At 43.8% G+C, this 25,337-nt stretch overlaps 2 protein-coding genes and 1 pseudogene across 3 annotated transcripts in view; 2 read left to right on the top strand and 1 right to left on the bottom strand.

Moving 5' to 3' along the window:
- The first annotated feature begins 1,266 nt into the window (after positions 1 to 1,266).
- The window catches only part of LOC116840737, a 371,839-nt gene continuing 347,768 nt past the window's right edge, over positions 1,267 to 25,337 (top strand). The window contains exons 1-2 of one of the 2 annotated variants that reach the window (XM_032807851.1): positions 1,267 to 1,885; positions 23,197 to 23,308. The gene's annotated coding sequence lies outside the window, so the exon portion shown is untranslated. The remainder of the gene's footprint in view (positions 1,886 to 23,196; positions 23,309 to 25,337) is intronic. The other variant, XM_032807852.1, reaches the window with a different exon arrangement.
- LOC116840738 lies at positions 2,488 to 3,888 on the top strand (annotated as a pseudogene).
- LOC116840741 overlaps positions 20,631 to 25,337 on the bottom strand; it is an 11,726-nt gene continuing 7,019 nt past the window's right edge. The window contains exon 2 of the mRNA XM_032807865.1: positions 20,631 to 21,430. Within this exon, the coding sequence (XP_032663756.1) occupies positions 21,135 to 21,430 (296 nt within the window). The 3' untranslated portion in view covers positions 20,631 to 21,134. The remainder of the gene's footprint in view (positions 21,431 to 25,337) is intronic.

Below are 25,337 nucleotides of genomic sequence, written 5' to 3'. Positions count from 1 at the left end.
CAGGCGTTCTTCTCGTCGGATTGTTTCTTTATCATACATTAAACTGATATATTTCAACATGTCATATTTATATGCTCTGTATATGTTATATATGCTTTTTTATGCTCTATATATGTTTTATACCTATGCTATATATATTCTATATATACTATATGATTAATATACTTTATAGCTTGTTATGCCGTATTATATACGACATACTATCTCTTCGGAGATATTTTCTTATCTATACGCGTTTGTTGTTGACAAAACGACAAATTAAATTCCGACAAATTAAAGACAACAAATTAAATTAAGCCGAAGCTCGAACCGAAATATTCCGATTTCCCGCTAAATTATTAAGCTTAGATTCGGTTCCGAGTGTTTTGAGATTCCGCTAAACCATTAAACCGAAATTCGAGCCAATGTGTTTTGAGACTCCGCTAAATTACTAAGCTGAGATTTGAAACGAAGTGTTTTGAGTTTTCGCTAATTTATTAAGTCGCTAAAATTTTCTCGCTAAATTAAGCCGAGATTCGAACCAGTGTGTTTGGGGTCTCAGCTAAACTATTGAGCCGAGATTCGAACCGAGCTGTTTGGTCTTCGGTATTATTTGTATTATTATATATTACTAATTCCGATAAGATGAATTGTGGAGCAGATAGTGCCCTTTGAATCATTTTGATATCTTTAGTGGTTGCCAAGAAATGCCCGAAAAATGCAATTGATAGTAAAATAGCTGTTAGCGACGTCGAAAAGTATGCACGCTTCCACGGCTTATTTAACGAACCGTTATTAATAGTATTATTATAGTATTAGTATTATTAGTATCATTGTAAACACTGAATTCCAACAGGATAAATTGTGAAGAACATTGTTTTCTTTGAATCACATCGATATCTTTTGTGGCTGCCGAGTAATAAGCAAGAAATATGAGCGGCATGTTTAAACTTGTATATTTATTTATTGTTTCATATTGTCCAGTTTCAAAATCGTTCTTCCTTACAAAATTACATAGAACGCAGCGCGAGAAAGACGAGACTGATGAGAGATAATCTTAGCAAGAGAAATAAGCTTTGCAATAAGTTCACCGTTAGTTTGCTTCGTGCTTACATCGCGCGGTCCACTCATCAGTGGTGAGACAAGAATAGAGAGATTGGACGGAGATCTGTCCTTTTTTAACTTACTATCATTGTACGGAAGTACAACGGGCACGAACCAGGCACATTTTATCGTTACCACCACGAAAATGCGCCTAACGAATGTAGTAAATGCGCACTTTGTTAGATGGCGTCTTGAAAATGCGCCTAACGAATGTAGTAAATGCGCACTTTGTTAGATGGCGTCTTGAAAATGCGCCTAGCATTGGCCATTAAATCAAGCTAGTGGTCGCTCTCAGGCTTCTCTCTGGTAAGAGCAAATTCGGTTCGAATTAACGCGATGTCAGTGTAAATCTTACCAAAAGCCTACAATTTCTCGAAGCATTCAAATACGAATCAAATATTCAAATCATTTTGTTTGTATGGTTGTACATTGTGGACGCGACATAATAATATTTTAAGACGTCGCATTTGATTTTTCAAAGATTAGGTGGATTGTGTGATTGGTTGGCTAGCGTTGCGCTGAACGTATCGGTATGCTTCGAGAAACTTAATCGCGGCAATGTTCAGCTCGGTACGGAATGGCCGCGGCGCAATTGCGTGGTTCGTGGGATTGTTTCGTTTTCGCACGGTTCAGTTTGTCGAAGCAAGCTTCGCGTACTGAATATCGTTCCCGAGAATGTCGAATGTGAGTGTCGCGCATTGACAGAATATCGTGAATAATCACGGGACGGATTGTGCCGATAGGACTGCGCGAGAGGAGCTTCGTCTTTTCGAATGGTTCGCCTTGTAGTCGAAGGAAAGTGGTGAGTGCCAGCAGGAAATTCTAGCAGATGTGATCAACGAATCTTAGGTCTATTTGTTTTCGAAGAATTTCTTCTCTGATGCAAGTCAGAGCGGAACAAATAAACTTTCTTTCACTTTAACTTATTGCACCGGTGTGGACTAGTTCAGAAGTTCTTCGGGAACGAACAGATCTCTTATTTGCCGAAACATGTTTTTCGTTCGGAAATTCACTAATCCACCTAGGTTGCATTTCAAAACATCCTTTTTAAGGAAATTTTATTCGATGATTTATAGTATATGTAACGTGAACTATAGATATTGAGTAAAATGTTCTTCAAAAAGGACGTTTTGGAATGTACCTTACAATATAAGAGAAAGGGCGCATTGCTCTGGCGCCAAGGATTGCGATAAAGACAATGTATAAGTGATAGGAAGAGTTGTACTTTGTAAGTTGAAAATTACTCTTATATCGATAATCAACATACGTGCCTATGACAAAATATTCATATTTGATAGAAAGATGAAAAATGAGGGAAGTTTGGCAAATAATTTTTTCTGTTCGTCTTTACCATCACTTACCGACCGAAAAGCTTACGAGTTTCACCGTTGTGTGGCTCTGTAGGAACTACTTGCGTGGTCGTTTGCGTCATGTTAGGTTTGTTTCTTACACGCCGAATGGATTGAGATTTTTTTCTTCGAGATAGAAGCTTTAGAGAGTGTGAAGTGCCGGGAATAATACTTCAGATTAACGTCGTTGAAATAAAAGTGCCAAAAAATTATTCGCAATGTCGGGTACATCAAAATCAGAGTGTTATTTGTCCGATGAAGAGGTAAAGTATCACGAATTATGTTTACGTTCGTTCATGCATCATGCGTATCTTAACTTATTTCAACCTCTTTTTATTCACGTGGCTAGCAAGAGGCTTTTGCAAAAAGATTACTGAAGCCAGGTCTTAATGTCGCGATTGAAACAAAGCAATTCAAGAATCGTGTCGTAAGTAGTCAACTTTTTCGTTACAGATAATCGTTACGATAATGCTTACTTTAATCTAACCTAATCTAACTTCCTCCTTAAACAACTCGCAGAATCTTATGAAGCAAAAGTTGAACGAAATCAAGCTGGACTTGCCATGGATTGAGAGGTTAGATATGGTGAATGCACCAGCACCATTGGCACCTGAGTTAGCGCTGCAGATGCAGGAGCAAGAAGTGAGACGCTCTAAGCAGTTGAAAGGAAACAAAAAGCTACCGCAGTATGAGCCATCAGAAGATCCTATTTTAAATGATTTTCGCAGGGAAACTATGTTTCATCGTCAAGCTCAAGGTGCCGTTATGGATAGCATTGCTAGATTAAAGAAACTAGGAGTGCCAATACTTAGGCCAGATGACTATTTCGTAGAGATGGCCAAAACTGATCAGCACATGCAAAAAGTGAGGGATAATCTGATGAAGAAACAAGTTATTGCCCAGAGATCGGAGAGAGTCAGGCAACTGAGGCAACAGAGGAAGATAGGCAAGCAAATGCAAGTTGAGGCAACATTGAAGAAACAAGCAGAGAAGAAGAAAATGCTTGAAGAGATCAAAAAGTATCGTAAGAGTATATGACAAGATCTTGATTTTCTCGAGGAGAAGAAGAATGTACAACATAAACAGCAGAATCGCAAGACAAATCCAAAGGTGCAATTAAGAGCAAAAATGAAGAATGATAAATATGGCTTTGGTAGTAAAAAACGCGGCAACAAGCGAAACACAAAGAGTAGCTCTGTCGACGTTTCCGAGTACAGACGGCCTCAGAAACCTGAGAAACGAGGAACGAAGGGCAAAGGAAATCAGAGGTTAGGAAAGAGTCTTTTCTGGATGCAAATGAAAGCTAAGAAGAAATAACGAAAGGTTTCCTTTTTTAACTGCAATAATCTCAATTTTCCTAGATCTTTTTGCATATAACGAAAATCAGAACAACAACGTGATTAAAGCCTTGCGCTTAATAAAATGTTGCTCAATAAAATATGTGCTTAATAAAATATTTCTCGTCTTACCTATTTTCTGAAAGATCCGACAAAGCTTCGCAATACCACTAAAACGCGCATCAATTGTTTTTCTCGTGAGAAAACGCAAATTTTCGTCGCGATACGCGGACACATTCGTAGAATTATATTAAACGTGCGGTGCGAATTTGCATATCGTGCTCGTTGCAATTTTTGTCTCGCGGCGACCGCGATAATTAATGGACATCGCATATTTTACACTAATGCGTGTACACGTAATAATTCTGTTAGGACTGAATATTTCGATAATAACGCCAATCGATGATACATACATTGCGTATTAATGTTACGTATTAATGTTACAATTACGTGTTATGAGCGCGTGAATCGAGACCGTCTCCCGTGAATTAAAATTCAACTTTCCACGGTCGTTCGTATTATCGTGCGCGCAACAGTGATTCTGTTTTGTGAGAATTCCGCGTGAAAAGAATCACTCCTAAACATTCACATAAAACGATAGCGGGGGCGGGAAGGGGCGCGCCTCTCTCTCAGCGACGAAATTCGCGCAGCATCAGAATTCGATCACCTAACACATGTTCCGCATTAGACAATCCGTTGTATGTACACGGTGCTACACGCATAGGATGCCGATTACATCGTCTATTACACCGCGTCGTCCCGTGAATCGCGCGCACCGATGCACACGTATGCGAGCGCGACGCTCATCCCCCCGTGCCGGGCAGTCCGCCTTTCCGCCGGCTATCCGTCGGCGGTTGATCCATCGATGGATATATCCCGATACCGATAACGATCCGGACCTGTCGTCGTTCCTCGTAGACCGGCGGGTATCGTTCGGTGGACGTGCCGTGGCTGGCGTGGATTGAAAATTCGAGGCAGCGCGGGGCGCCGTACGTGCAGCTACACAAGCGCACATATAAAGTGAGCCGAGAAAGATCCCGGCGAATTTGTGCTTGGCCGTCTTAGCGATTAGCGGGATCACTTTTGGAGGGGTCGCACGTCTTCGCGTTCCGAAGTGAGCAGATTATTAGGAAGTAACGTTCGTTGAAATAAATGAAAAATAAACGACTCTTCGAAGTCGACAGGGGAGCTTTTATTACGATTTCGAGAGACGAAATGGTTTAGACACAATGAAATTGGGAGCTCACCAAACTGTCAAAATTGGGAATCATTACTGTGACGATCTGCTTGAAAATTATATTATCAAGTAACATTATATTGTTAATTGTTATTGTTATTATTATCATTCGTTATTATTCAGTGCTTTTAATTATGATATTAATTATGTTGTAACATAATTAATATCATAATTATGCTACGTAAGTACGTCGCGGTAATGATTCTCAATTTTGACAGTTTGATGAGTTCCCAACTTCATTGTGTCTAAATCGTTTTGCAACCTACTGCATACTACATTGTCGAGAATTACGATATCTGGAATCGTATCGGATGTTACGATTGAATTTGCTATTATCGGGCAATTCGTGCGGTCCACCCGGTATAAATGCGTGTCTGTCGATGCATCGGACTGTCCAAGTATGAGGCGATCCACAGTGTATAGAGTAATGCGCGTGATTGAGCTCCGAGTGTATACAACTTGTTATTTAGCGAACAGAAAAACCACTGCCGCGAATTGTCTGCGTAAAGCTCGGGCTTCGTTCGTGTGCACCTTGTATAAATAAATTAATTGATATTTAACGTATGTCACATACACACACAAGCGTAACATGGTCGAGATAGGTTATATACAAAGCATTTGTCACTTGTTTACGTAACCTTGTAGGTCAAATGTAAATATTTTATGGTTCGCTTTAATCGCTGAAAGTTTAATCGGTCGAAGAGTAAATACAGCTCGCTCCGTTCGGAAAGCTACGTCTGTGTGTAAAATTTTTATATTGATTAGTAGAATTATTTAACACTCATTTTCCTGAAACCACTTTTCATAAAAGCAATTGTTTTTCCTATTCAAAGAAAATAATTTACATTTAAGTAAACTTGTTATTAGTTATTCAAGTTATTCGAGTAAACAATTTTTATTTTTCAGGTATTTTTTCTCTCGGTGTAGCAATACTTATTACAAAAATAGTTCTCGTGAGATCAATTCTTTTGCTATATATGATCATATATGTGATAAAAATACCAAAGAGTTTTTTTCTCTCAGTACGTGTATATAAGCTTATCTCTGAATATACAAATTTTTATTAAATATTATTATCTAAGAGACTCTTTTAGGGACGGAAGGAAATATCGAAATATATAAAATTGTTTTCCGAAAACAATTTTTGTCGCGATCGCCGGGGGTTATTGTATTTAAATCCAGCGGCCCTCTCTCGTCCTCTACATTGTCCTCTATTCCGGCTGATACGAGCTCACCCTGGGAATCCGCAACCCAGGTAACAGCTGTTTTCGTACCGGCTCTCGATGTGTTTTCACCTTTTTTGCACAGTCCGAATCTAGCAATTACGTACGTGTCAGGGAGTGACGTGTGCATGCGTAGTTGTCTGTGCTGGTCCGTGTTCGCCTTCTTATTCTGTCTGCCTGACGTTCTGCGGGCGACACACGCTCTGTTTGATGCGCGTCTGTCCAACGGGCGTGCCAGCAGCACGACCTGTGAAAATCCGACGAGGACCGACATCCGAGAATCCGCTTCGTGGCAAATAGGCGAGTCGGAAGAAAGCGACAGGAATTCCGCTCAGCGGGGCAATGAATTTCTAGCATTCGGTATCGAGAATCGCGCGCGGTCCGCAGACTCGGTCGAGTTGCTTCACTCTCTTTCTCTCCTCTCTCTCTCCTCTCTCTCTCTCTCTCTCTCTCTCTCTCTCTCTCTCTCTCTCTCTCGTCGGCGTTCACGACACGAATAAATCCGGGACGTCCGATTCGAGTAATTTCCGGCCGCGGTATAATCTGTGGGCCGTCATATTTATAGCCGGCGTGTATACACACGTATACATCCGGACTCTTGTGTCGCGCGCGATTTTGCGGAATAAATTCGAGCTTTTTTCCGTGCGCACGCATACGCGCGCACGCGCGCAAGCGTGTATGCATGCGCATATGTATGGGGTGTACGAATATGGGCGCATCTCGCGAGAGCAGATATTTGTATTGACGACAACTGCAGCGTGACACGTATCCTCCGCCGGTTGCTAATGGGCGAAATTTGTTTCGCCATTGTCTGCGGGCGATTTGGCCGATTTCAAATTTACCGTACGTACGTACGTACTATGAACGTACGCTGTATGAATGTATCTGGATATCAGGCAACAATGAGCCCACGGAAATGTGACGCGCCGACGATTCAATATCCATCTCAATTAATCGCCTCCGATGGCGCTTCTGAAATGATCTCGCGTATTAATAGGACGCGCCGCTCTCGATCGCCGATTAATCGACATGCACTCCGTGGTTTACAGTCACCGCCGTAATTGTTGGCCCCTCTCCCCGCCCTCTCACCTCTCGTAACGACTTGTAAGGGTTTCGTGCGTCGATTGACGGCAGTTCGCGCATATAGTCGGACGCGGATATATTTCCCGATCGAAGTGCGCGAGTTGTGTCAATCATCGTGGACCACTACTGTAGTGGATCGCGCGTGTGAAATGTAACTGTATCGTCTTTTTGTTTGCATCACGTCAGTTACGAAGGGACGGGAGGGCGGAGGGAGAGGGAGGAGGGAGCACTGAACTTCAGCGAAACAAATTTTATGAATCTGTATATAGTCTCGAGCTCTTTCGTTCGAGGACGGAAAAAGAGGACACGGTCCACGTTCCGTTTGTTGAATGTGTGTTCTACAATCTCAAGAGAAACGAAGCATTAACTGAAAATAAGGATCTCATAGATTTATCCAGGAAAGAAATAGAATTCTCTCTCTACACGCGGAGAGAATGTATCGTATAGAGAGAATATCATAGATTCAATTTTTAAAATTTCTTCAATTTTTAATTTAATAAACTTAAATATTTATTAAATTTAATTTAATAAAGTTAAATATTTAATATTTTTTTTTCTAATTTTACCGTATTTTTTACCTAGTAACGTAGCAGGAATAAATACGATGACATCAAGAGATGAGACATTCGTCTCTATGGACGTTCATCTCGCGCAGTAAATTTCTTAATAGCCGACTTCTGTTTTGGAGATATATAAGTAGGATATACGAAAGGATAACAAATTTAAGGCGTAATATATTTCTCCGTTACGAAATCCCGTAGTAATTTTTGCTACAAAATTCTCCCTGTGCATGAATCGCTGGCGATATGTATCTTTCTTAAATAATTACACCGCAATTAAGCCCTGAGCTGCCCGCCTTGCCTTCGCCCGCGAACTCGAGCGACCTTTTCCCCGTCGCGAAAATTAGGACTGGGTGGCGCGCGCTTTGTTAAATTACAGCATTCCCACGTGCAATCTCGTTACTCCCCAAACACGGTTTCGCGGTACGCGAGCGTGCACCACCGCGCGAAGGGAACGGAAGGGAGGGAGGGACTATGTACAGGAGGGGGGAGGGGGAGAGAAGAGTCGTGAGGTCGGGCTTCGCGAGAGAATATGCGACCACGTGTTCGTCGGCGCGCGTGTTCGCGAATGAGTTTAGTCGGGATGCGTGTGCAAAAATCGCATATGTTATACGCGCGTGCACATGCGTATGGGCGCGTGGCCCGGGATAGTTTACGCGGAATAATACAGTCGCCGGCGGATAGACGCGGGGATAGTTAGCCGTAGGGTACTTCTGCGTGCACTCGCACGGTGTGCACCATAAAGCTCGCAGTAAATCGACTGTGCAGCCGAGCCTCGTGTTGTACGTACGTCGAAAGAGAAGGTGGGGGGAGGGGATGCGCGGCGGTGCAGTAAGAGGAGGGAAGGGGATGCGAGGGCGGCGGTGAGGGAGATGGGAAACCATTATTGAAATGCAGTAAATGGCCGTGAGTTTCAATTGCCCCTGGGTGCTTCCACTGTGCCCTACGAAAGAGGCGGTGGAAAGGGAGCGAGGGGTAAGCGGGAGGGAGAGAGGAGCGAGGTTGGATAGGGGCAGGGAAAGGCGCCCCTCTCGTTCCACCCTCCACCCCCTTATACCGTACAACCTGCCCTCTCGTCTGACCCGCCGCAGATGGGAGAGAATTACGAGAATTCGCCATGATTCGCTCTTGTCGGTACGCGAAAACATACGTGAGCATCGACTGATCGCGGTGACGATCGCGGCGCGTGTGCCCGCGGTGATGCCGCCGGTTATCTCGTGGGAAGAATCTCTTTATCCGTTTGCGACAAATTTGTTTTCGTGTAGAACGCGCGCGCTCGTTTCCATCAAAACCAAATGGCACGCCAGCTGTTAACCGCGATTCTGTAAGGTGACCAGATTTTCCAGCTCTGAATTCGGGACATTTCAGAAATGTGTGAAGCGGGTGGAGGGGGATAAAACGATCCGAAAATTATTTAACAATCATTGAAAATAATGACAAATCGGTGTCCCGAATAGCACTCGAAAAAATTCAGGACAAAAAAGGTGAAAAATCGGGACGTCTGGTCCTTAGCTGTATGTGTCGAGAAGGGAGGAGATTACTCCGTAATAATGTACTCGTAAGTACTCGTAAGTACATTGCATATCGTAATATATCCTGACGACCGCACGTCGTTGTTTTCGGCATTCTAATACTTATTTCCACAGGAGACTCACAGGACACAAACGAAAGACGTATGAAATACAGAGCGTTGTGTCCATGGCAGTGTCATGTTGCTCGGCATGAAAAGATTGCAGACGTGCGCGCTGTCAATCACGTGTACCAAAAGTTCATTAGCGCGCCGAAAGTGTCAAAAGTGCATGAATATGAACGTGTCAGTGATGCGCGAACGAGGTCGCGCGTCTACAACGACGCGATCTGTACGGCGCGCCGCGGCGGGCGCCTTAACCACTTGCTCGAGCTACTAACCGTTCTAGACCAATCGTGTTCGTTTCGCACTACCAAGTTGTCATCGTGGTTGTTCAATCTAGGCGTTGGTAATGAATCGCGCGAAATGCTTGATCTTTTCGCGCCAAGCAGCAGCCATGGGCACACATTGATCCACATCGCACCCCGTTTCTCGCGTCTTTTATCCGTCGAAAGTGAGTCTCGCGCGTTAATAAGTCTCGGGAGTGTCGAGAATAGCGATGTGTGATCGTCGGGGCGTATCGTGAAGACGTCATTTGTAAGTAATCTTCTCATTTCTCCTCGCGGTATATGCGGTCGGTGCTTGTCGCGACGTGTCGCACCGACGTTCCTTACATTTGCTAAAAACATCGACTCGTTCAAGTAGCAATAGAATCGGGCAATCGTCGGATTTATTGAACGGGAATTAGAAGTGCGATGACAATCAGAGAGAAAGAGAGAGAAGATGCGGAATATTCGGGCGGTTGCTTCAGTTTGTTAGAAAAAGAGATATGGAGAGAGAAGTATTTCATAGAGCGCGTTCTTTTCGGCCGCAGCGCCGTTCATATATTGGCGTATATTTTCAGCGCGATTCAACAATCGCGCGATCATCTTGATTCTCGATCTTTCTGCATAGAGCAACCGCCGTTGACACATCGATCGACATCGTTCCGCATTTTACGCGTCTTTAATCCGTCGAAAGTAAGTTTCGTGCGGAAATAAGCATCGGGAGTGTCGAAAATAGCGATGTGCGATCGCCAGGGCGTATCGTGAAGACGTCATTTGTAAGTAATCTTCTCGTTTTTCCTCGCGGTATATGTAAGGTGACCAGATTTCCCAGTCCTGAAGTCGGGACACTTCATGAATGTGTGAAGCGGGGAAAGGGGGGTAAAAAGATCCGAAAATTATTTGACAATCATTGAAAATGATGACAAATTGGTGTCCCGAATAGCACTCGAAAAAATTCGAGACAAAGGGTGAAAAATCGGGACTGTCCCGAAAAAATCAGGACGTCTGGTCACCTTAGATTCTGACGTGTGTATTTCGGCACTCTCGTTGCACCCAAGGCGGATGTGTGCGTGACGACCAACGAGCATCCAAGAATAAACCATTGTACTCGGTACGCGAGTGGCGAGAACAGTTTTTCTCGGAAGTATAAATCGCGTTGACATTCATCTCTATGGATGTGCTTTTACGCGCGCGTCTGCTTCCGTATATTTCGACAAGCGGCATTCGACGGAAGTGTCAAGGGTCGAATCTAAATCTAGCCGTGCTGTTTTACGGAATCTACTCCGCAGAGAGTTCGATAACCGTGCGTTAGGTGGGCGGAATTTTACCGACTTCTCAAACGAATTCGATTTGCCGCGACAATCTAGTTTCCATCGCCACTTTCGTTTGGAATTCATTTGTTCACTGTTGCCGTTAATACAAGCGGGAGAAAAGTATGCTGATATCTAAAGCGTTGGAGATGACGCAAGCGGCGCCGGCATACCGTATCATTGACACGTAGTCACGTCCTCGAGGGAGAACAACAGGCGCTAAAATGCGAGCGTTAGGTAACGCAGTCAGGGAGACAAATGCGATATCGCGTCTCATACCTATACCTACGCCGGAATTTCAATGGAGTAGATGATATTCGGCGATTCGCAGACGCCGGTAACCAAATTGGACCTGTGTGTCAGCGGCATACCAATAAGCGATACGCCGAATGCTCGGGTCGGCTTTATTTTCCCCGTGTACGAGACGGCGATCCAGTCGCGGGAGCCGCCGTGCAATAATTCGCGTTCGCGTCTGCGAGCGAATTGTTTATTCGTTTATCCGCGGACTTTGTCTGTTCCCTATGCAAAATTTCACGTCGCGCACGTACGTTTTCTCGATACACGCGCGCGCATTACTGCAAAACGTCGCTGCTGCAAAACGTCGCCCCGAAGCGCAATAAATTACTGTATCTGCGCGCGTTTTTGGCTCCCTGAAGAGAGCGAGCGTGCCCGCGATTTCGCGCGAAATATTTTGTATGCTTGACGTTAAAAAAAAACTTCAATCAGTTCGGTCGAAGCCGTAATTTGAATCCGCGGGCGCGTTTACATACGTAACGAAATTAAGGCGCAATTATTTGTATTTTCAATCAGTGGCAGTGTGTTGGAAAATATTATCAACGACCAACGCTGTATAGTCAGCGCGAGCGCGATTCCTTTGCGTCACCGTCGAATTTCGTCCTTTGAGAAAATCCCGCGTCCTACATTCCATCCTCGAATCGATTCCTGGTCGTTATTGTGGTCAGGCGCTTGATGGTGCTACACCAAAGTGCGAATCGATCGGAAGTGTTGATTAATAATTGCACGTGCACCTACGACGTGATCGTCGAATACTACGAGCGATATGTATCGTACGTGTAACCGGTTGGATAATTTGACAATTCCACCGCGTACGTTTGAACGAAAAATATTTCGGCGCGTGCGTTTGACGTGTGTCAAACAACGAGAGAAAGAGAGAGAGATCCTGCTGTAAATAATATTATTAGTCGCATCAATAACTGCGTTAGGCTCTTAGGATGTATTTTTTAACGTTCATATCTGTTTAGATTTTAGAGCCGTTATATATTTGATTTTTTAAAATATTTCTCTCTTGATATATTTAATCTCTCTTTTTTTCTTTCTTTTTCTCTCTTCTATCTAATCAAACTTTTGTCGACATCGCGTTAGTTAATGTCTCTCCGTTAGTGTCAGCATCGCGTTTAGCGCGCGTCTCGCCGATCGAATCGTACACGTGAGTGTCAGTACCAGTGAATTTCCGGAACCACGGTACAAACAGAACCAGGATGTTGGGTCGGGAAGACAGCACGGAAGGATGCAGCACACAGAGACACGGTCAGCGATACCTCACATGTCTCCAGGTGTGTCGAATCGTTGATCATATTTAACACGTTCTCTACATGGAAGGAATTTATAGTAAAAATTACTGTAAAACTTTGTAACCGAGGAATAGATCGATATTCTGCAGTAACTCACTATCCTTTTGTTTTACATGTGCTATTTATACGTTTCAGGAAAAAATGTACTAAATGTACTACTAAAATATTCTTGCTATATTTTTAGCAAAATTCATTATCTCCCTTATCGAGATAGATCTATTCGTGGATTACTAAAACATATAGTAAAATTGAAATTAATTTATATGAAAAAGAAACTACAATAGAGTCTCTCCGTGCACCAGCGTCACGTATGTGTGACGGCAAAAATTTGTTTTTTTCTGTGTTTACATTAAATTAAGTCTGTTTTACATAATTATATAATTATAAAAAAAATACGAGATGGGCTATGGGGAGAGTTCTCTCAATAAACCCTGTTAGCAAATATGTTAATGTTTTTGATAATATCGAATATTTGACGAATTTATCGAGGTTAAGAAGATATTCCAGTTGAAATTTAGACTTGTATTTATAGTTCATCATTTGATAAATTATATTATAGCTTGACAATTGTAGCTTCATGAATTATTCGTCAACCTGTAGTTATTTCATGTGCCAAGAGATATCGATCCAAACAACCCAATAATTACGGCCCATAATTACGTATCTGTAATTAATTATGCCCTCAATCAAACATCGTTATCAATTTACAACTATAAATACCACCTCACAAGTCTTGCAGGTGTTAAGATTTGTTTCTTCAATAATGTTCCATGGAATGCAAGTTCTATCTTGAATCTATCAGAGATTTTCTTCTCACTTCTATTTAATCTTATCGTTAAATCGAATCAAAATTTAAATTCTTATTAATATTTTACGTAACTGCTATTTTTGCTCTTATTAATTCCCTTTTTTTACCTCACTTTAAATATGTAAACGCTTATATCACATCTCTTCAACGATAATAAAATTACTATCATATATATATATATATATATATATATATATATATATATATATATATATATATATATATGAATTCTAGAAATAGAAAATTTATTTCATTTACCCATATTATTTATTAATTGCGTCTTTTTAATATCGCGCTTTTGCTCAAAGTTGAGTGTGTTACATAAATAATATAATATTGATTCAAATTAAGAGTAAAAAGAATAAAAAAAGTAATCCCAGTAGAATAATGAGATAATCGAATATTAAAGAATTCTTGATTCTTTTCTTCAAGTCTGAACATAAAGGAAACGGCAATAAGTAAGCATTTCTAGCATTAAACTAGTAAAACAATAATCTGCATAGTATTATATCTCGAGAATTTCCATTTTGATTCTTCAACTTCGACGGAATTTACAGGAGATATATTAATATGCTACTAACATCTCTTTGTTTTTCTCTCTCTCTCTCTCTTTCTCTCCTCTCTTCTTTCTCCCTTTTCTCTCAATATGAAAAAAGGATTTTATTAAACAGCTAAACTTTCTTCTTTCCGTATTCAACTTACATGGACTCATATCACTAATAGCGAATTATTATAATGATCGTTATAACGACTACAAATGATTCCTAAATGCACAAAGGAGATCCACCGCGATTCGCACGATTCCTCGTTCTCGCGGTAGGATTATACAATGTCTAGAGCAATAACTCATTGCAGACTCGTAATTTCCATGTAGAACTAACGAGCGTAATACCGGCGCTTTACTTTCGCGGGGGTAATCACGTTGCGCGCGACGCTATTAAAGAGGGCGCAATAAAAGAAGGCAAATATCAATACAAGATATACCGGGAAGGAAATGAACGGTGAGAAGGAGAGATCGAGCGAGCGAGTTGGGTGGACAGGGGGAGGAGGAGCAGGGCGAGGGAGGGAAAGACTCTGAGAGGGTGAGTTTCAGTCCGGGATGCGTCGCAGCGGCGGGAAAATAACTCTTTGTTAGGACGATCCTGCTAATAATGAAGTCGATATTAATCGTTTGCGCTCTTCCACGGGAAAGCCCGGCTACGCTCGTTACCGTGGGCGGGTAAATACGTGAAACGTATCCGTTAAAAGGCAAAAGGGGATCCCGTTATTATTAACCGCGCGGAACGCCGACAGACAGTTGCACGTATTTGCTGCGAGAGCTCATTACGCGATCTCGAGGGCGTAATTTTTCTTTATAAATACTCACCCCCGCGCGAGTTTGGGGACCCGGTGAGGGGAAACCGCCGGGCTGTGACGTATGGTCGGCGTGTTGGCCACGATAAAAACTTTAACTGGCCTGAAAGATGATCCGCCTCGTTTCGCTCGCGGAAACTAACAATAGGTCGCTTCCCTTTCGTTCGTCTTTTCTTTCTTCTTTTCCTCCTGTTTCTTCTCTTTTTCTCCTCCCTCTGCTCCTTCCTCATCGTTGTTCGTGGCATTCGCTATCCAAGCACACGCGAGTCTCCATGTCTTTCACTACTTGTAAATCCATTATGTGTGTGAAGAACTCACCGGCAAGATACGCGAAGATTGCAATTGTAAACGCCAGTCGTGGTCTCGTCTCATTGCGATGCACACAAACGGTGCTTTTTCGTTCAATCGTGTGTCTCTTATAATTTGTTATAGTTTATTCTCCACATTTCCCTGTTTCGCGTTTCTTTTATATTGTATCCGACATTTCTTTATCCTCTCGTCCAATATTTGATTTGAGATAGACTCTTGAAGCGTGGACTTTTGATTAATAATATATTTAAATGTGTTTTACCGTTTGATTCAATTGTCACTAGGAGATAAGATGCGACGAATTGTGGGCCGCGCGCGGTGCATTTGACGTTTTGGCCCATCCAATCTACAGCACTGTAGTTGTCGCCACTGCTGCGGCTTGCAAAAGTGTGCAGTTACGAAATTGACATTTCAATTACATCGTAGTCGAGTTTAGTTGTAAATAACTTGTCAGTGCTTCTAGCTATTTCCTTTTGGTTCAGTTGTCATGTACGATTAACTATTTCTCTCTCTCTCTCTCTCTCTCTTTATCTTTTTGTCTCTCTCTCATTCTCTCTTTCCTTTTCTCTTGCGCGAGCGCATCCCTCGCACGCTACGCGTTTATATGTAGGTGTAAATACGGGATTTCCGATATTCGATAATTGTTAACCGCGAACGGTAATGAGTTCTGAGTCCGTTGCGATTCTGTGTCATCAATACGGTCGTTCGGCCGGCCGACAGGAGTATCTTGTCTCTCCATTAGGCTCGTCATCTGATTACGTTATTTCTCTTTTCCCGACGTGCGCGCGATCGATATTCTTTCAAATTGAAATTCCCCGCGGATGGGGTCCGAGACTTTCGCACACGACAACGACGACGACGACAACGACGACGAACTCGACTCTCCTCGCGAATACCGCGCATGTTGATTTACGAATCCCGGAGTTTTAGAGTACCGCGAGCGACGTGAGTGTATCTGACAGCGGACGTCTACGCTTAATTGCGGAGAGCGGCGGATTGAAACTTTTTCCCATACCATCCCGTGTCAAAATCGTTTAAATCCTCGAAATCTGATTATTGTGCGAACGCGCAGCGCAAGAATTTTCGCTCTACGTTTCTGTCCCTCCTTTTTTATCAAGTTCCCCGCACTTCGTAAAATTATAAATGGCGTGCTCACGGAAGGCTGACGTTTCAGCAGGCTAAGGAGAGAGAGAGAGAGAGAGAGAGAGAGAGAGAGAGAGAGAGAGAGAGAGAGAGAGAGAGGCTAATTGCGATTAAATAATAACTCATGCTAACGAGATATCGTTGCGCGATATAATGCTTCTGCGAGAAAAGAAGGGATAAGAGAGCTGCGAGCTCGCGAGTGTCAGCTTTGTGTTTGCGTCGCCCGTCGTACGGGTGTTGCATCGTGTGCACACAATACCCGCGTAAGAGCTCATTTGTCGAAGAGTGGCCGGAATATAGAAGCGGAAGGACACAATCGCGATTACGTCTCCGCGCTTTATGTGTATCGCGATAGCGCAAGCAGCGTTTCACGGTGCTTCGTTGCCGCGATAAATTTCGATTTTTCGCCGTAACTCGCGCGCGGCGGGATTGCGCGCGGAAACGCCTGGGCGTTTTGCGACGATTGTCGGTGTCGCTTACCGTGGTAATTTCATGCGCGGTAAAATTTTCCGGTACTACGGCAGTCCGCGCGAGACCCCCTTTTCCAGGTAGCATCGAATGCAGGAAGCGAAACATTCGAACGCCGGCTTTTACGCGGAAGAGATCCCCGTTATGTTAAGATCGCGCGATAACGCGACGTTTCCGCTGCTGTAGGAATCGAGCCTTTCTCTCTCTCTCTCTCTCTCTCTCTCTGCCTCTGCCTCTATCTCTCTATTTCTAGGGCAGACTGGGGCTAGATGCCCCATATTTCCGAGTTTCGAAGTTACTTTTCAAACAAGTAACTGTTGTCTAACTATACAGATATAAAGCAGGCTTCTTCTGTCTTAATATTCTGTAACTATATATTTTGTTTCATAATAACAAAAATATAAACATGCAGCAACGGTGCAGCAACATGCGGCTATTTAGTACCGGGTTTAGTTGTTCAGTAGCGCAGGATAAGATGGTCACATATCAAATATGTGTCCTGTAGTAGTTCCGAGATCTCTGCGAGAGGTCTCCACAACTTCATACCGACACTTAAATATGGACCAACTTTATCTCGTCTGTCTGTATGCTCGATTTAAATCATTTTATGAATGAAAATTGCTTTTGTTATCTGAAACAGAGTGTTTCGTGCATTTGCAAGGAACTTTATTCTAGCTAGTATAACACATCACTTTATTTTATTGACTTATGATAAAGAATATTAATACAAAATTTCGAAAGACTCAAAAATTTACTTTGCTACAATAAAATCAGTTTCTATTTTTTAATTTTATATCATTCCGATTTTAATGAAACTCAAGAGAAAGTATATCTTAAGAGGGCCATTTCACGATTTTATACCCATTGTTTCTCTCGAGATAAATAAAACACATGAGCAACTTACCTCTAGGACCTTATAGACTCTCTCTCTCTCTCTCTCTCTCTCTCTCTCTCTCTCTCTCCGTCTGTCTGTCTGGCTATCTCTCTTTCTCTTTCTTTCTCTGTCGTAAAGTATCACAGAGCTGCAGAAACTTACTCGTCAGCGAGGCGTACCTATTTCGGGTATCCATTATATGGCGCAATAAAACGACATTACTGTGAGGTAATAGTTGTGTTTATCCTGCCTTTGTACGTAATATAATGACACGCTAATACGTCCGATAGCTATCGGGGAGGTGGGTGGCCTTTTGATCCTTTCATCGGACCGCACTACCGCGCCCGGCTTTCCAGCATAAACTTGCCGGTGAAATAGGTTTTTTTCCGTGAAACAACTCCTTTACATCTATTATGTATGAATCTGATACGCGGAATTGATTTTCATGTTAAAAACGGCCTGTAATATTCAGTACGCCACGTTAGCCCTTTAGGGCACCAATTTGGTGTAACGTGCGTTTCAAATTCATGCATGAATAATAGATCCGTGTATACCCATCGTCGGCGGTACGTATATGCGGGTTGGTAAACGAGCGACTGCTCATTTCTTTTTTTTTCCTCGTCGATACTATCCAGCCTCTATCCCTGGCAAAGTGAAATTAAAACTGGAGTTTGCCGGCTGGGCGCAGCGACGCGATTTTCCGCCAAAGAGACACTCGGATGCGCGCGACCGACATTTCTTGCCGGTTGTTAAATCATAATATTGAATCCCCCGCGCGCGCGCGCGCGATTCGTCAAACACGCGGATTCGGATGCGTAACCGTTAAACGAGTTACCGTGTCGCGAGGAAACAGCGGCGCGAGTTGTATTTCCGCCCCGTCCGTCTCTCGTTTCGAGGAATCATTCGCGGAAATGTATTCAGCGGAAAATTCGTTTACTTCATTGCATCTAGGTCTCTTTTATGGTCTCATAAAACGTAAGAAACTCGTATCAAAAATCTAAAACGTTCATACCACTCTTGGACAAGGAGATCCAGGTATGGGCTACGGTCCAAATACAGTTTAGGTTTAGTACAGTGTTTGGATATATATGACCTTATATGATATGTATTGTACTTTACTGACAAGTAAACCTACCCAAAAGTTACACTCCGATTTCTTTCTAATTTGGCACAAATGCAGAAGTACAAAAAATATTTAGGTCATATTTTTTTATTTTGACCCACTTTTTACGGGCAGTTTATAGCTTTTTAATGTTCTCACTCTTATTATCAACAAGTGCAACAAAAATTCATAAGAAATAAAATTGAATACAAGATATAGGCATTTTTGAATATTAGACTGATTTTAAATATGAAGTCAAATGTGTAAAATTATTTGTATAAATAATAAAATATTTAAACAAAACATAAAAAAGTTAAAAAAAATTATTTATACAAACAATTTCTCGGTTTGGCCGAGATTCGAACCATTTTTTACTAATTTAGCACAGATTTGAAATATTTCTGTTGGAATCTCGACTATAGAAATTTAGAATGGTTTATGTCTCAGCTATGCCGATTTTGTTAAAATTATTTAACTATATCTTGTATTCAATTTTATTTCTTATGCATTTTTGTTGTACTTGTCTCTACAAGTACAACAAAAATGCTTTAAGATATAAGTAGGTTCATATTTGGGCCTTTCTCTCTTCTAAATTTGTTAACAAGCGACATGAAAAACAAACGTCACGTCTCGCCTCGTCTCGCCTCGCGTCGCGTCGCGTCGCGTCGCGTCGCGCCGCGCTCTTAAGTTGCAGCGATGCGACGTGGATCGAATAATAAGTTGATAACAGAATTATTCAAAGGCGTCGGAAGTGGAGGCCAGTTTTCCGATTCCCTTCCCGGTCTTTGCACAACGTCGGGCGTATATTTTCTCTCATTTAGAGAACGTAAACACGGTGCTTCGGGCCCGCGTTACGACACTTCGCTGCGCGACAGTTAAAAGAGAGTTTTGTAACTGCGCGTACTTCGGCATAATAGTCGCGAGGGGTTGCGTGCCGTTCAACACCTTAACGGGCCACTGCGAGCGCCGGCGTGTGCCATTAAGTGAAAATCTGTTTCGAGTGCTTTTGCTGGAAATTGATATACGACGTGGCGCGGCATCGCGGAAATAAAAGTACGGCGCGCTCACTCGTTAGGTGTTGCTCGCATTCAGCGGAAAATTTGCGTTCAGGTAACCGTGCAGCTCGCGTATAAAGGATCGGCAAGCTAAAAGGGAGAAGATGCAATAGCGAGCGAGTGTTCCATTTTACAAAACAGTTCCCGTCTAACGAGGAAGATGCTAAACCGTTTCTAAGTAGTGCAGGAGCAATAACGACGTCACAATCGCAAACGGGGAGGACTGAGTCTTACTTTTGTGTGTATATATGTGTAAAAATAAGTCGCAATTGTCAGGTGATATTTATTTTTCTTAGTATCTCTTTTCTTTTTTTTTCTTTTAACGAGATCTCGTCCTCGTGAAATCGCAACAGCGATAACGCAGAAACGAATAATATTCGTACGTCTCAGATATCGTATACCTTTCTTCCTTCCTCCGTCGTCTTTGGCGTGATCGTGATAACTTACGACGTACTACGACGAAAGTGGCGCGCCGTTACGCTCGCGAAACGAGCGTGTAACCAAATTTATAAGCGTCCAAGTCAAATTCATAACCGTGTAAAGCGAGTAACTCATAGGGTATCGCCGCGCGCGCGTGCTTCCTTGCATTACGCTGCGCCGCGGGAAAAGATGTACCCTGCGAATTATCCCGGTGTAAAGCGCGAGCTGCGCGGATCACACGGCGTCGAGTAGCGCGTTTGCAAACGCCGAAAGTCAGCGCGGATAACTAACTTCCGTCTTTAAGATGCGCGCGAATGTGTACATTAAGATCCTTGTACATAAGGCGGCAACCTCCTCGGTCCTCGACCCGCTTCGTGCATCTTGCATCAGGTCTCCTTCTCCTGCTCCTTTTGCTCGTGCTCCGGCTCGTCCTCCACCTCTGAAGGAGCGGGTCGACCGCGCCGACTGATACGGTGGTACTTCCTAATTAACTCTCTGGATTTCCTTGCACGCCTTCGTTGCAGTATCATTATCCTCGTGCCCTCCTCTAAGCCCAAGTCTCGTAGTGCGTCGCTCGCTCGCACGCCCGCTGGGCGCGCGAATTGTATCGATCGATGGTGGTCCTGCAGTCTTGTGTGCTGGGCGGTTAGCGATGGCCCTCGAACTGCTACTTAATATGTCCGTGTCGGAAAAGTGCACAGGCGCAGCTACGGGAGCTCATTCTCTTGGAAGAAGCTCGCGGAAACTTTGGCTCGCCGAGCACTTTCGAGATTAATTTCACTTTTGAAGCGCATAAGTCGCGGGGACGAATTTAGTCGGAGGTCGCACGGCTGTTGCACGTCAAGTGACATACGGCCGGGCGCAGTTGATCGTGCGCGAGGTAACGTCACTCCGCCTCTTGTTCAAAACGATACCGAGCGTTGATGCGCGATGCGTCACGAGGGCGAGAAACGATCGGATCGATCGCCGGACGTCTCCGTCACGACGGACATGATTGGAACATGACGTAAAGCCCAAGTGGCGTAAGCCCAAAACTCCAATATGACCTCATCGAAATGCCCGGAAGTGCGCGATCCGAGAGCTGGAGGGAGAGCTTGATTTTCCACGCGATGAAGAATGTCTGGACGGTATTTCCGACATGGTTTCCCGTATCCGGATGGAAAGCGAAGTCGCCTGGGATGACCCTCGGGCCAACGATGTCTGGCGGACGGCGATCCCATGAGCGTTTCACCTATCGAAGTGGTTTCATATCAGACAACTTTAAAGCCGCCGTCAGATGTAAAATTACCGCTCGTTTCCCCTCGTACCTCCTTCTATCTCTCCTCCTCCCCCTCCTCCTCCGCAACCCTCTTTATTTTCCGCACTCGTTGCGCGATATAAAACGCGTCTTTGTCTCGCGCGCGGGCACGAGACCGTATCATGGAGCCGTCTGTCAGCCGTCAAAAAATCGCGAACGCCGAGGCCTCACGCGATCGGAAACAATTCGCCCTTCCTTGCGCGCCCCCTCATGGCTGCGCGACCCATCCTTCCTTCCTTCCTCCCTCTCTCCCTTCCTTCCCCCTGCGGAAATTCGCGGATCGCCGGAGCGTGTCCGGATTTGTTGAAATTATTTCGTCGTCGATGCCGAATAATACGGGCCGCGGTGCCGCGAGCGCGAATTAGGCACAATCCTGGGGTATTACATTGCATAATTACATACCCACTTCATTATTGCATATCGGGGGAGAGCGAGCTGAACCGGACCAAGCCGGACCGGAGCCGACCAGCCCGGATCGGACGGACGGACGGGCGGGCGGATGGCCGGCGGTTAAACCTTGGGCTTGGGGGATGAAAATTCAGTTCGACGTGCAATCACCGAATTTCAGACACGTGTACGTCAGTAAATTGCCGCCGATACGGAAATATCGGGTGGACGCATGAATTGCGAACACATGCGCGTGCGCGCGTGCGGACGAGTGAGCTGCGGCGCGCGCGCACGTGTGTGTGTGTGTGTGTGTGTGTTCACCGGCGCGATTATATATTTATATACACGGGAGATTCGATTACACGGGCACTCGGCTTCGCGTCGATGTTGAACGTTATAATTTTAGCAGATATTAAATAGCCGGTCGCATCCTGCGCGCGCGTGTCTACTCGATTCGAAGTAAATATCCATCGTTGCGCGCGTGTACGTGTGAGGATTATTGCCGCGGATGAGCCGCGAGGATACGCGCGCGCGTCCCGCCATGTATACGTGTGTACGTGCGTGTGCGCGCACACGTATACGCATCAGTTTTAAGCGGCCTAACATTTTTCCGCGTGTTAAAACTATTGACCGTAGAGGGTGATTCGCCCCCACGAAATTGTGGCACGTTGGCGGCTCTAATGCGTGCATTTTCATATCCCTACTGTGGATAAAAGCGGCTTTGTGTGTATATGTGTGTGTGTGTGTGTGTGTGTGAGTGTGTGTGCGAGAGAGAGAAAACCGATTGACGACTTGTGGATTATCTCTTTTTGCATATGGCGGGCCACCGCGTGTTAATACGATTCGTCACCTCGACATGCGTGCGTTTTTTTCATACTTGATCTCGGGCAGCTTGTTTGAACTCTCTTTGGCAGGATCATCTGCAAGAAGTTGAGCGCGGTAGACACCGACGGAGAACTTTTCTCACGTTGCTACTCGGGAAACTTGGAGTTAACTTTATCGTGACGAAAATTTGATGGCGTAGAAAAGGCGAGGGAGAGAGAAAGAAAGAGGCCAACGAGGGAGAGCGAGAGATCATCATTTATATTAAAAATCTAATTTTTCATCTCACGTCTTAGTACGAAGCATGCAGTTACTCTACTTCACGCTCTCTCTCTCTCTCTCTCTCTCTCTCTCTCTCTCTCTCTCTCTCTCTCTTTCTCTCCCACGTATATAATCAGTCAATTACGATAAATTATATTATTTCTGAAGAAACCTGATAATGTTCCTTCAATTCTTTCAAATGACTCCTTTTTGCGCAATTCGAATTGCAGTGTCGACGGATACGAGAAATTGCGACGTCCCTCGACCCAGTGTCACGCTGCATTAACCGCACGTCATTGCGACGGTCCCGTGAATCCCGCATCGCGCTGTGTCAACCGTTCGGTGAGTCATAAATCATTCCGATAAATAATAACGTTTAGTAAGATGTGGTTTAAGATTAATTTGCTCCGCGTGATATCGAGAGCGAACGCCGTGTGTCTCGCAAACACAACGAACAACGTTTGAGAGAGGCAGTCAGGCAGGCAGGGAAGAAGGGAGGGAGAGAAAGAAATATTGTAACGCTGGTCTTCGCGCATTTTTGTTTCTCTTTTTTTTTTCCAAATAATGTATACAACGGGCGGACGTTTTCGCATATTTCGCGTCCGATCGCGTGTTATTCTTACACGATATATACCCCCGACGCGAAGCGTATATCGCGACTGCAGTAGATCCCACCAGAAATACCGCCAAGTCCACAAACGATTTTCTCGTATGCGAGAAAAACAACGGGGCCGTCCCTTTGCCAAATGCTACGTGTATACGCGTGTGCACGATAAAAATGCAAATTTAGGAAGGATGTGCGAGCGCGGTGCGTGTATGTATACGCGCGTATGTGTATGTGTGTGTGTGTGTGCGCGCGCGCGTAGGTGGGCGCGCGGGCAAAAGCATATGTGCGTGCGTGCGTGCGTGCATGCGTGTACGCTGGGGATATATTCGACAAACGAATGATACGGTTCAAAACACGATCTGCAGTGATTCGCAAAGCATAGAGAACAGCCGTCGATAAAATACCCGGAAATAGGATATTCTTGTCCCCCTTCGAGACTCTGTGTTATAGTAGTCAGGTTGGATGGATGGATGCACGTTTGATATACTGTCTACGTCGATCGATCACGCACCCTGCTCCACACTCGCCTCGAATTCACAAACGCGAGCGGAACAAACGTAGCACAGTTGCGCGCGCGCGCGAAATCGCGCCGAAGAACCGCCCCGAAACTCGCGCGGCTGTTCGTTCAATCCCAAAATTCGCGATCATGGATTTTTTATCCGGCAGTAGACGCGTGAATTTGACTAATCTCAGTAGGTGCGTCCCGGTCACTTTAATCGTACTACGTATCAGCACAAACGTGTACTGTAACAACTAGCTGATACTATCCGACGTCGGCCGGGTTACCACAAAGTGTCAAGGGGATGAAATCAGGAGGAGGCGCTGAAGTGTCCAGGTTTCATGTAGTCTATATTTTCCGCAGAGTCCTAGGCAAAATTTGGTCCAGATCGATCAAAGGGTTCAGGGGTGTACAGGCAATAAACAGATAGACATTCTATTTTGTATATATAGATTAGCAATTAATAGAAAATTCTAATTTGTCGCTCTAATAATACAAAATGTCATAATAATCAGCGAAAAGATTTTAATTACAGATTTTATTAGTAATATCTTTTTTCGTTTTTTTGCTTTTCTATTTCTTTTTACTTCTCTTTTTGAATTTTTTTCATCATTGATGAAAATGATGTCTAATTACATTTTACTTAAATTATTTTTTACACAAAGAAGAGTTTCGGAACTCTTTAGAACAAAAGAGGAAAAGTGTTATTGGGCATTTAATACTTTTTTTTACTCTTTCATTTTGCAGGGATATTTACTAAGCGAATTTAATTTATTGGTCAGATATACTAGTGATGTAATAACAAAAATTACACGCGCGTTAAAACTTATGCACAAGTAAAATTCATAAAATAAAAATTTCGACGTATATCACATGTTCTCTCGTGTAAAAACATCCATGCCGTGTTTCGTATGCTCGTACAGGAATATACATGTTCCATCTTTTTACACTGTGCAAAGAAAGACTGGCAAAATTTTACGCGAAAGTACATGTGAAGTTACTACAAAACAGTAGGTGTAATTAGAGAACGAAAAAGCGCGGTGAAATGACCGAAGCGCACCTACTCGCGGGTTAACCGTGCGATTGTTTGCGTGACTCACATTTCGCTATAACATCGTCCACTCCTGCCGTCGTAATTCGTTCTGCATCTGGATAGCTCGCCGAGAGAACTTTCGGATTGCATCGAGAAGCGAGCGGGCCGCATTTAGACGATTCTCTTGCGGAGAGAGAGAGAGAGAGAGAGAGAGAGAGAGAGAGAGAGAGAG

Source organism: Odontomachus brunneus, unplaced genomic scaffold (assembly GCF_010583005.1).
Source record: "Odontomachus brunneus isolate Ranch 3 - 2012 unplaced genomic scaffold, Obru_v1 Obru_scaffold_011, whole genome shotgun sequence".
Taxonomy (NCBI): Eukaryota; Metazoa; Arthropoda; class Insecta; order Hymenoptera; family Formicidae; genus Odontomachus; species Odontomachus brunneus.
The sequence above is the reverse complement of the archived record's forward strand: the minus strand, read 5'-3'. Positions and strand labels throughout refer to the sequence as shown.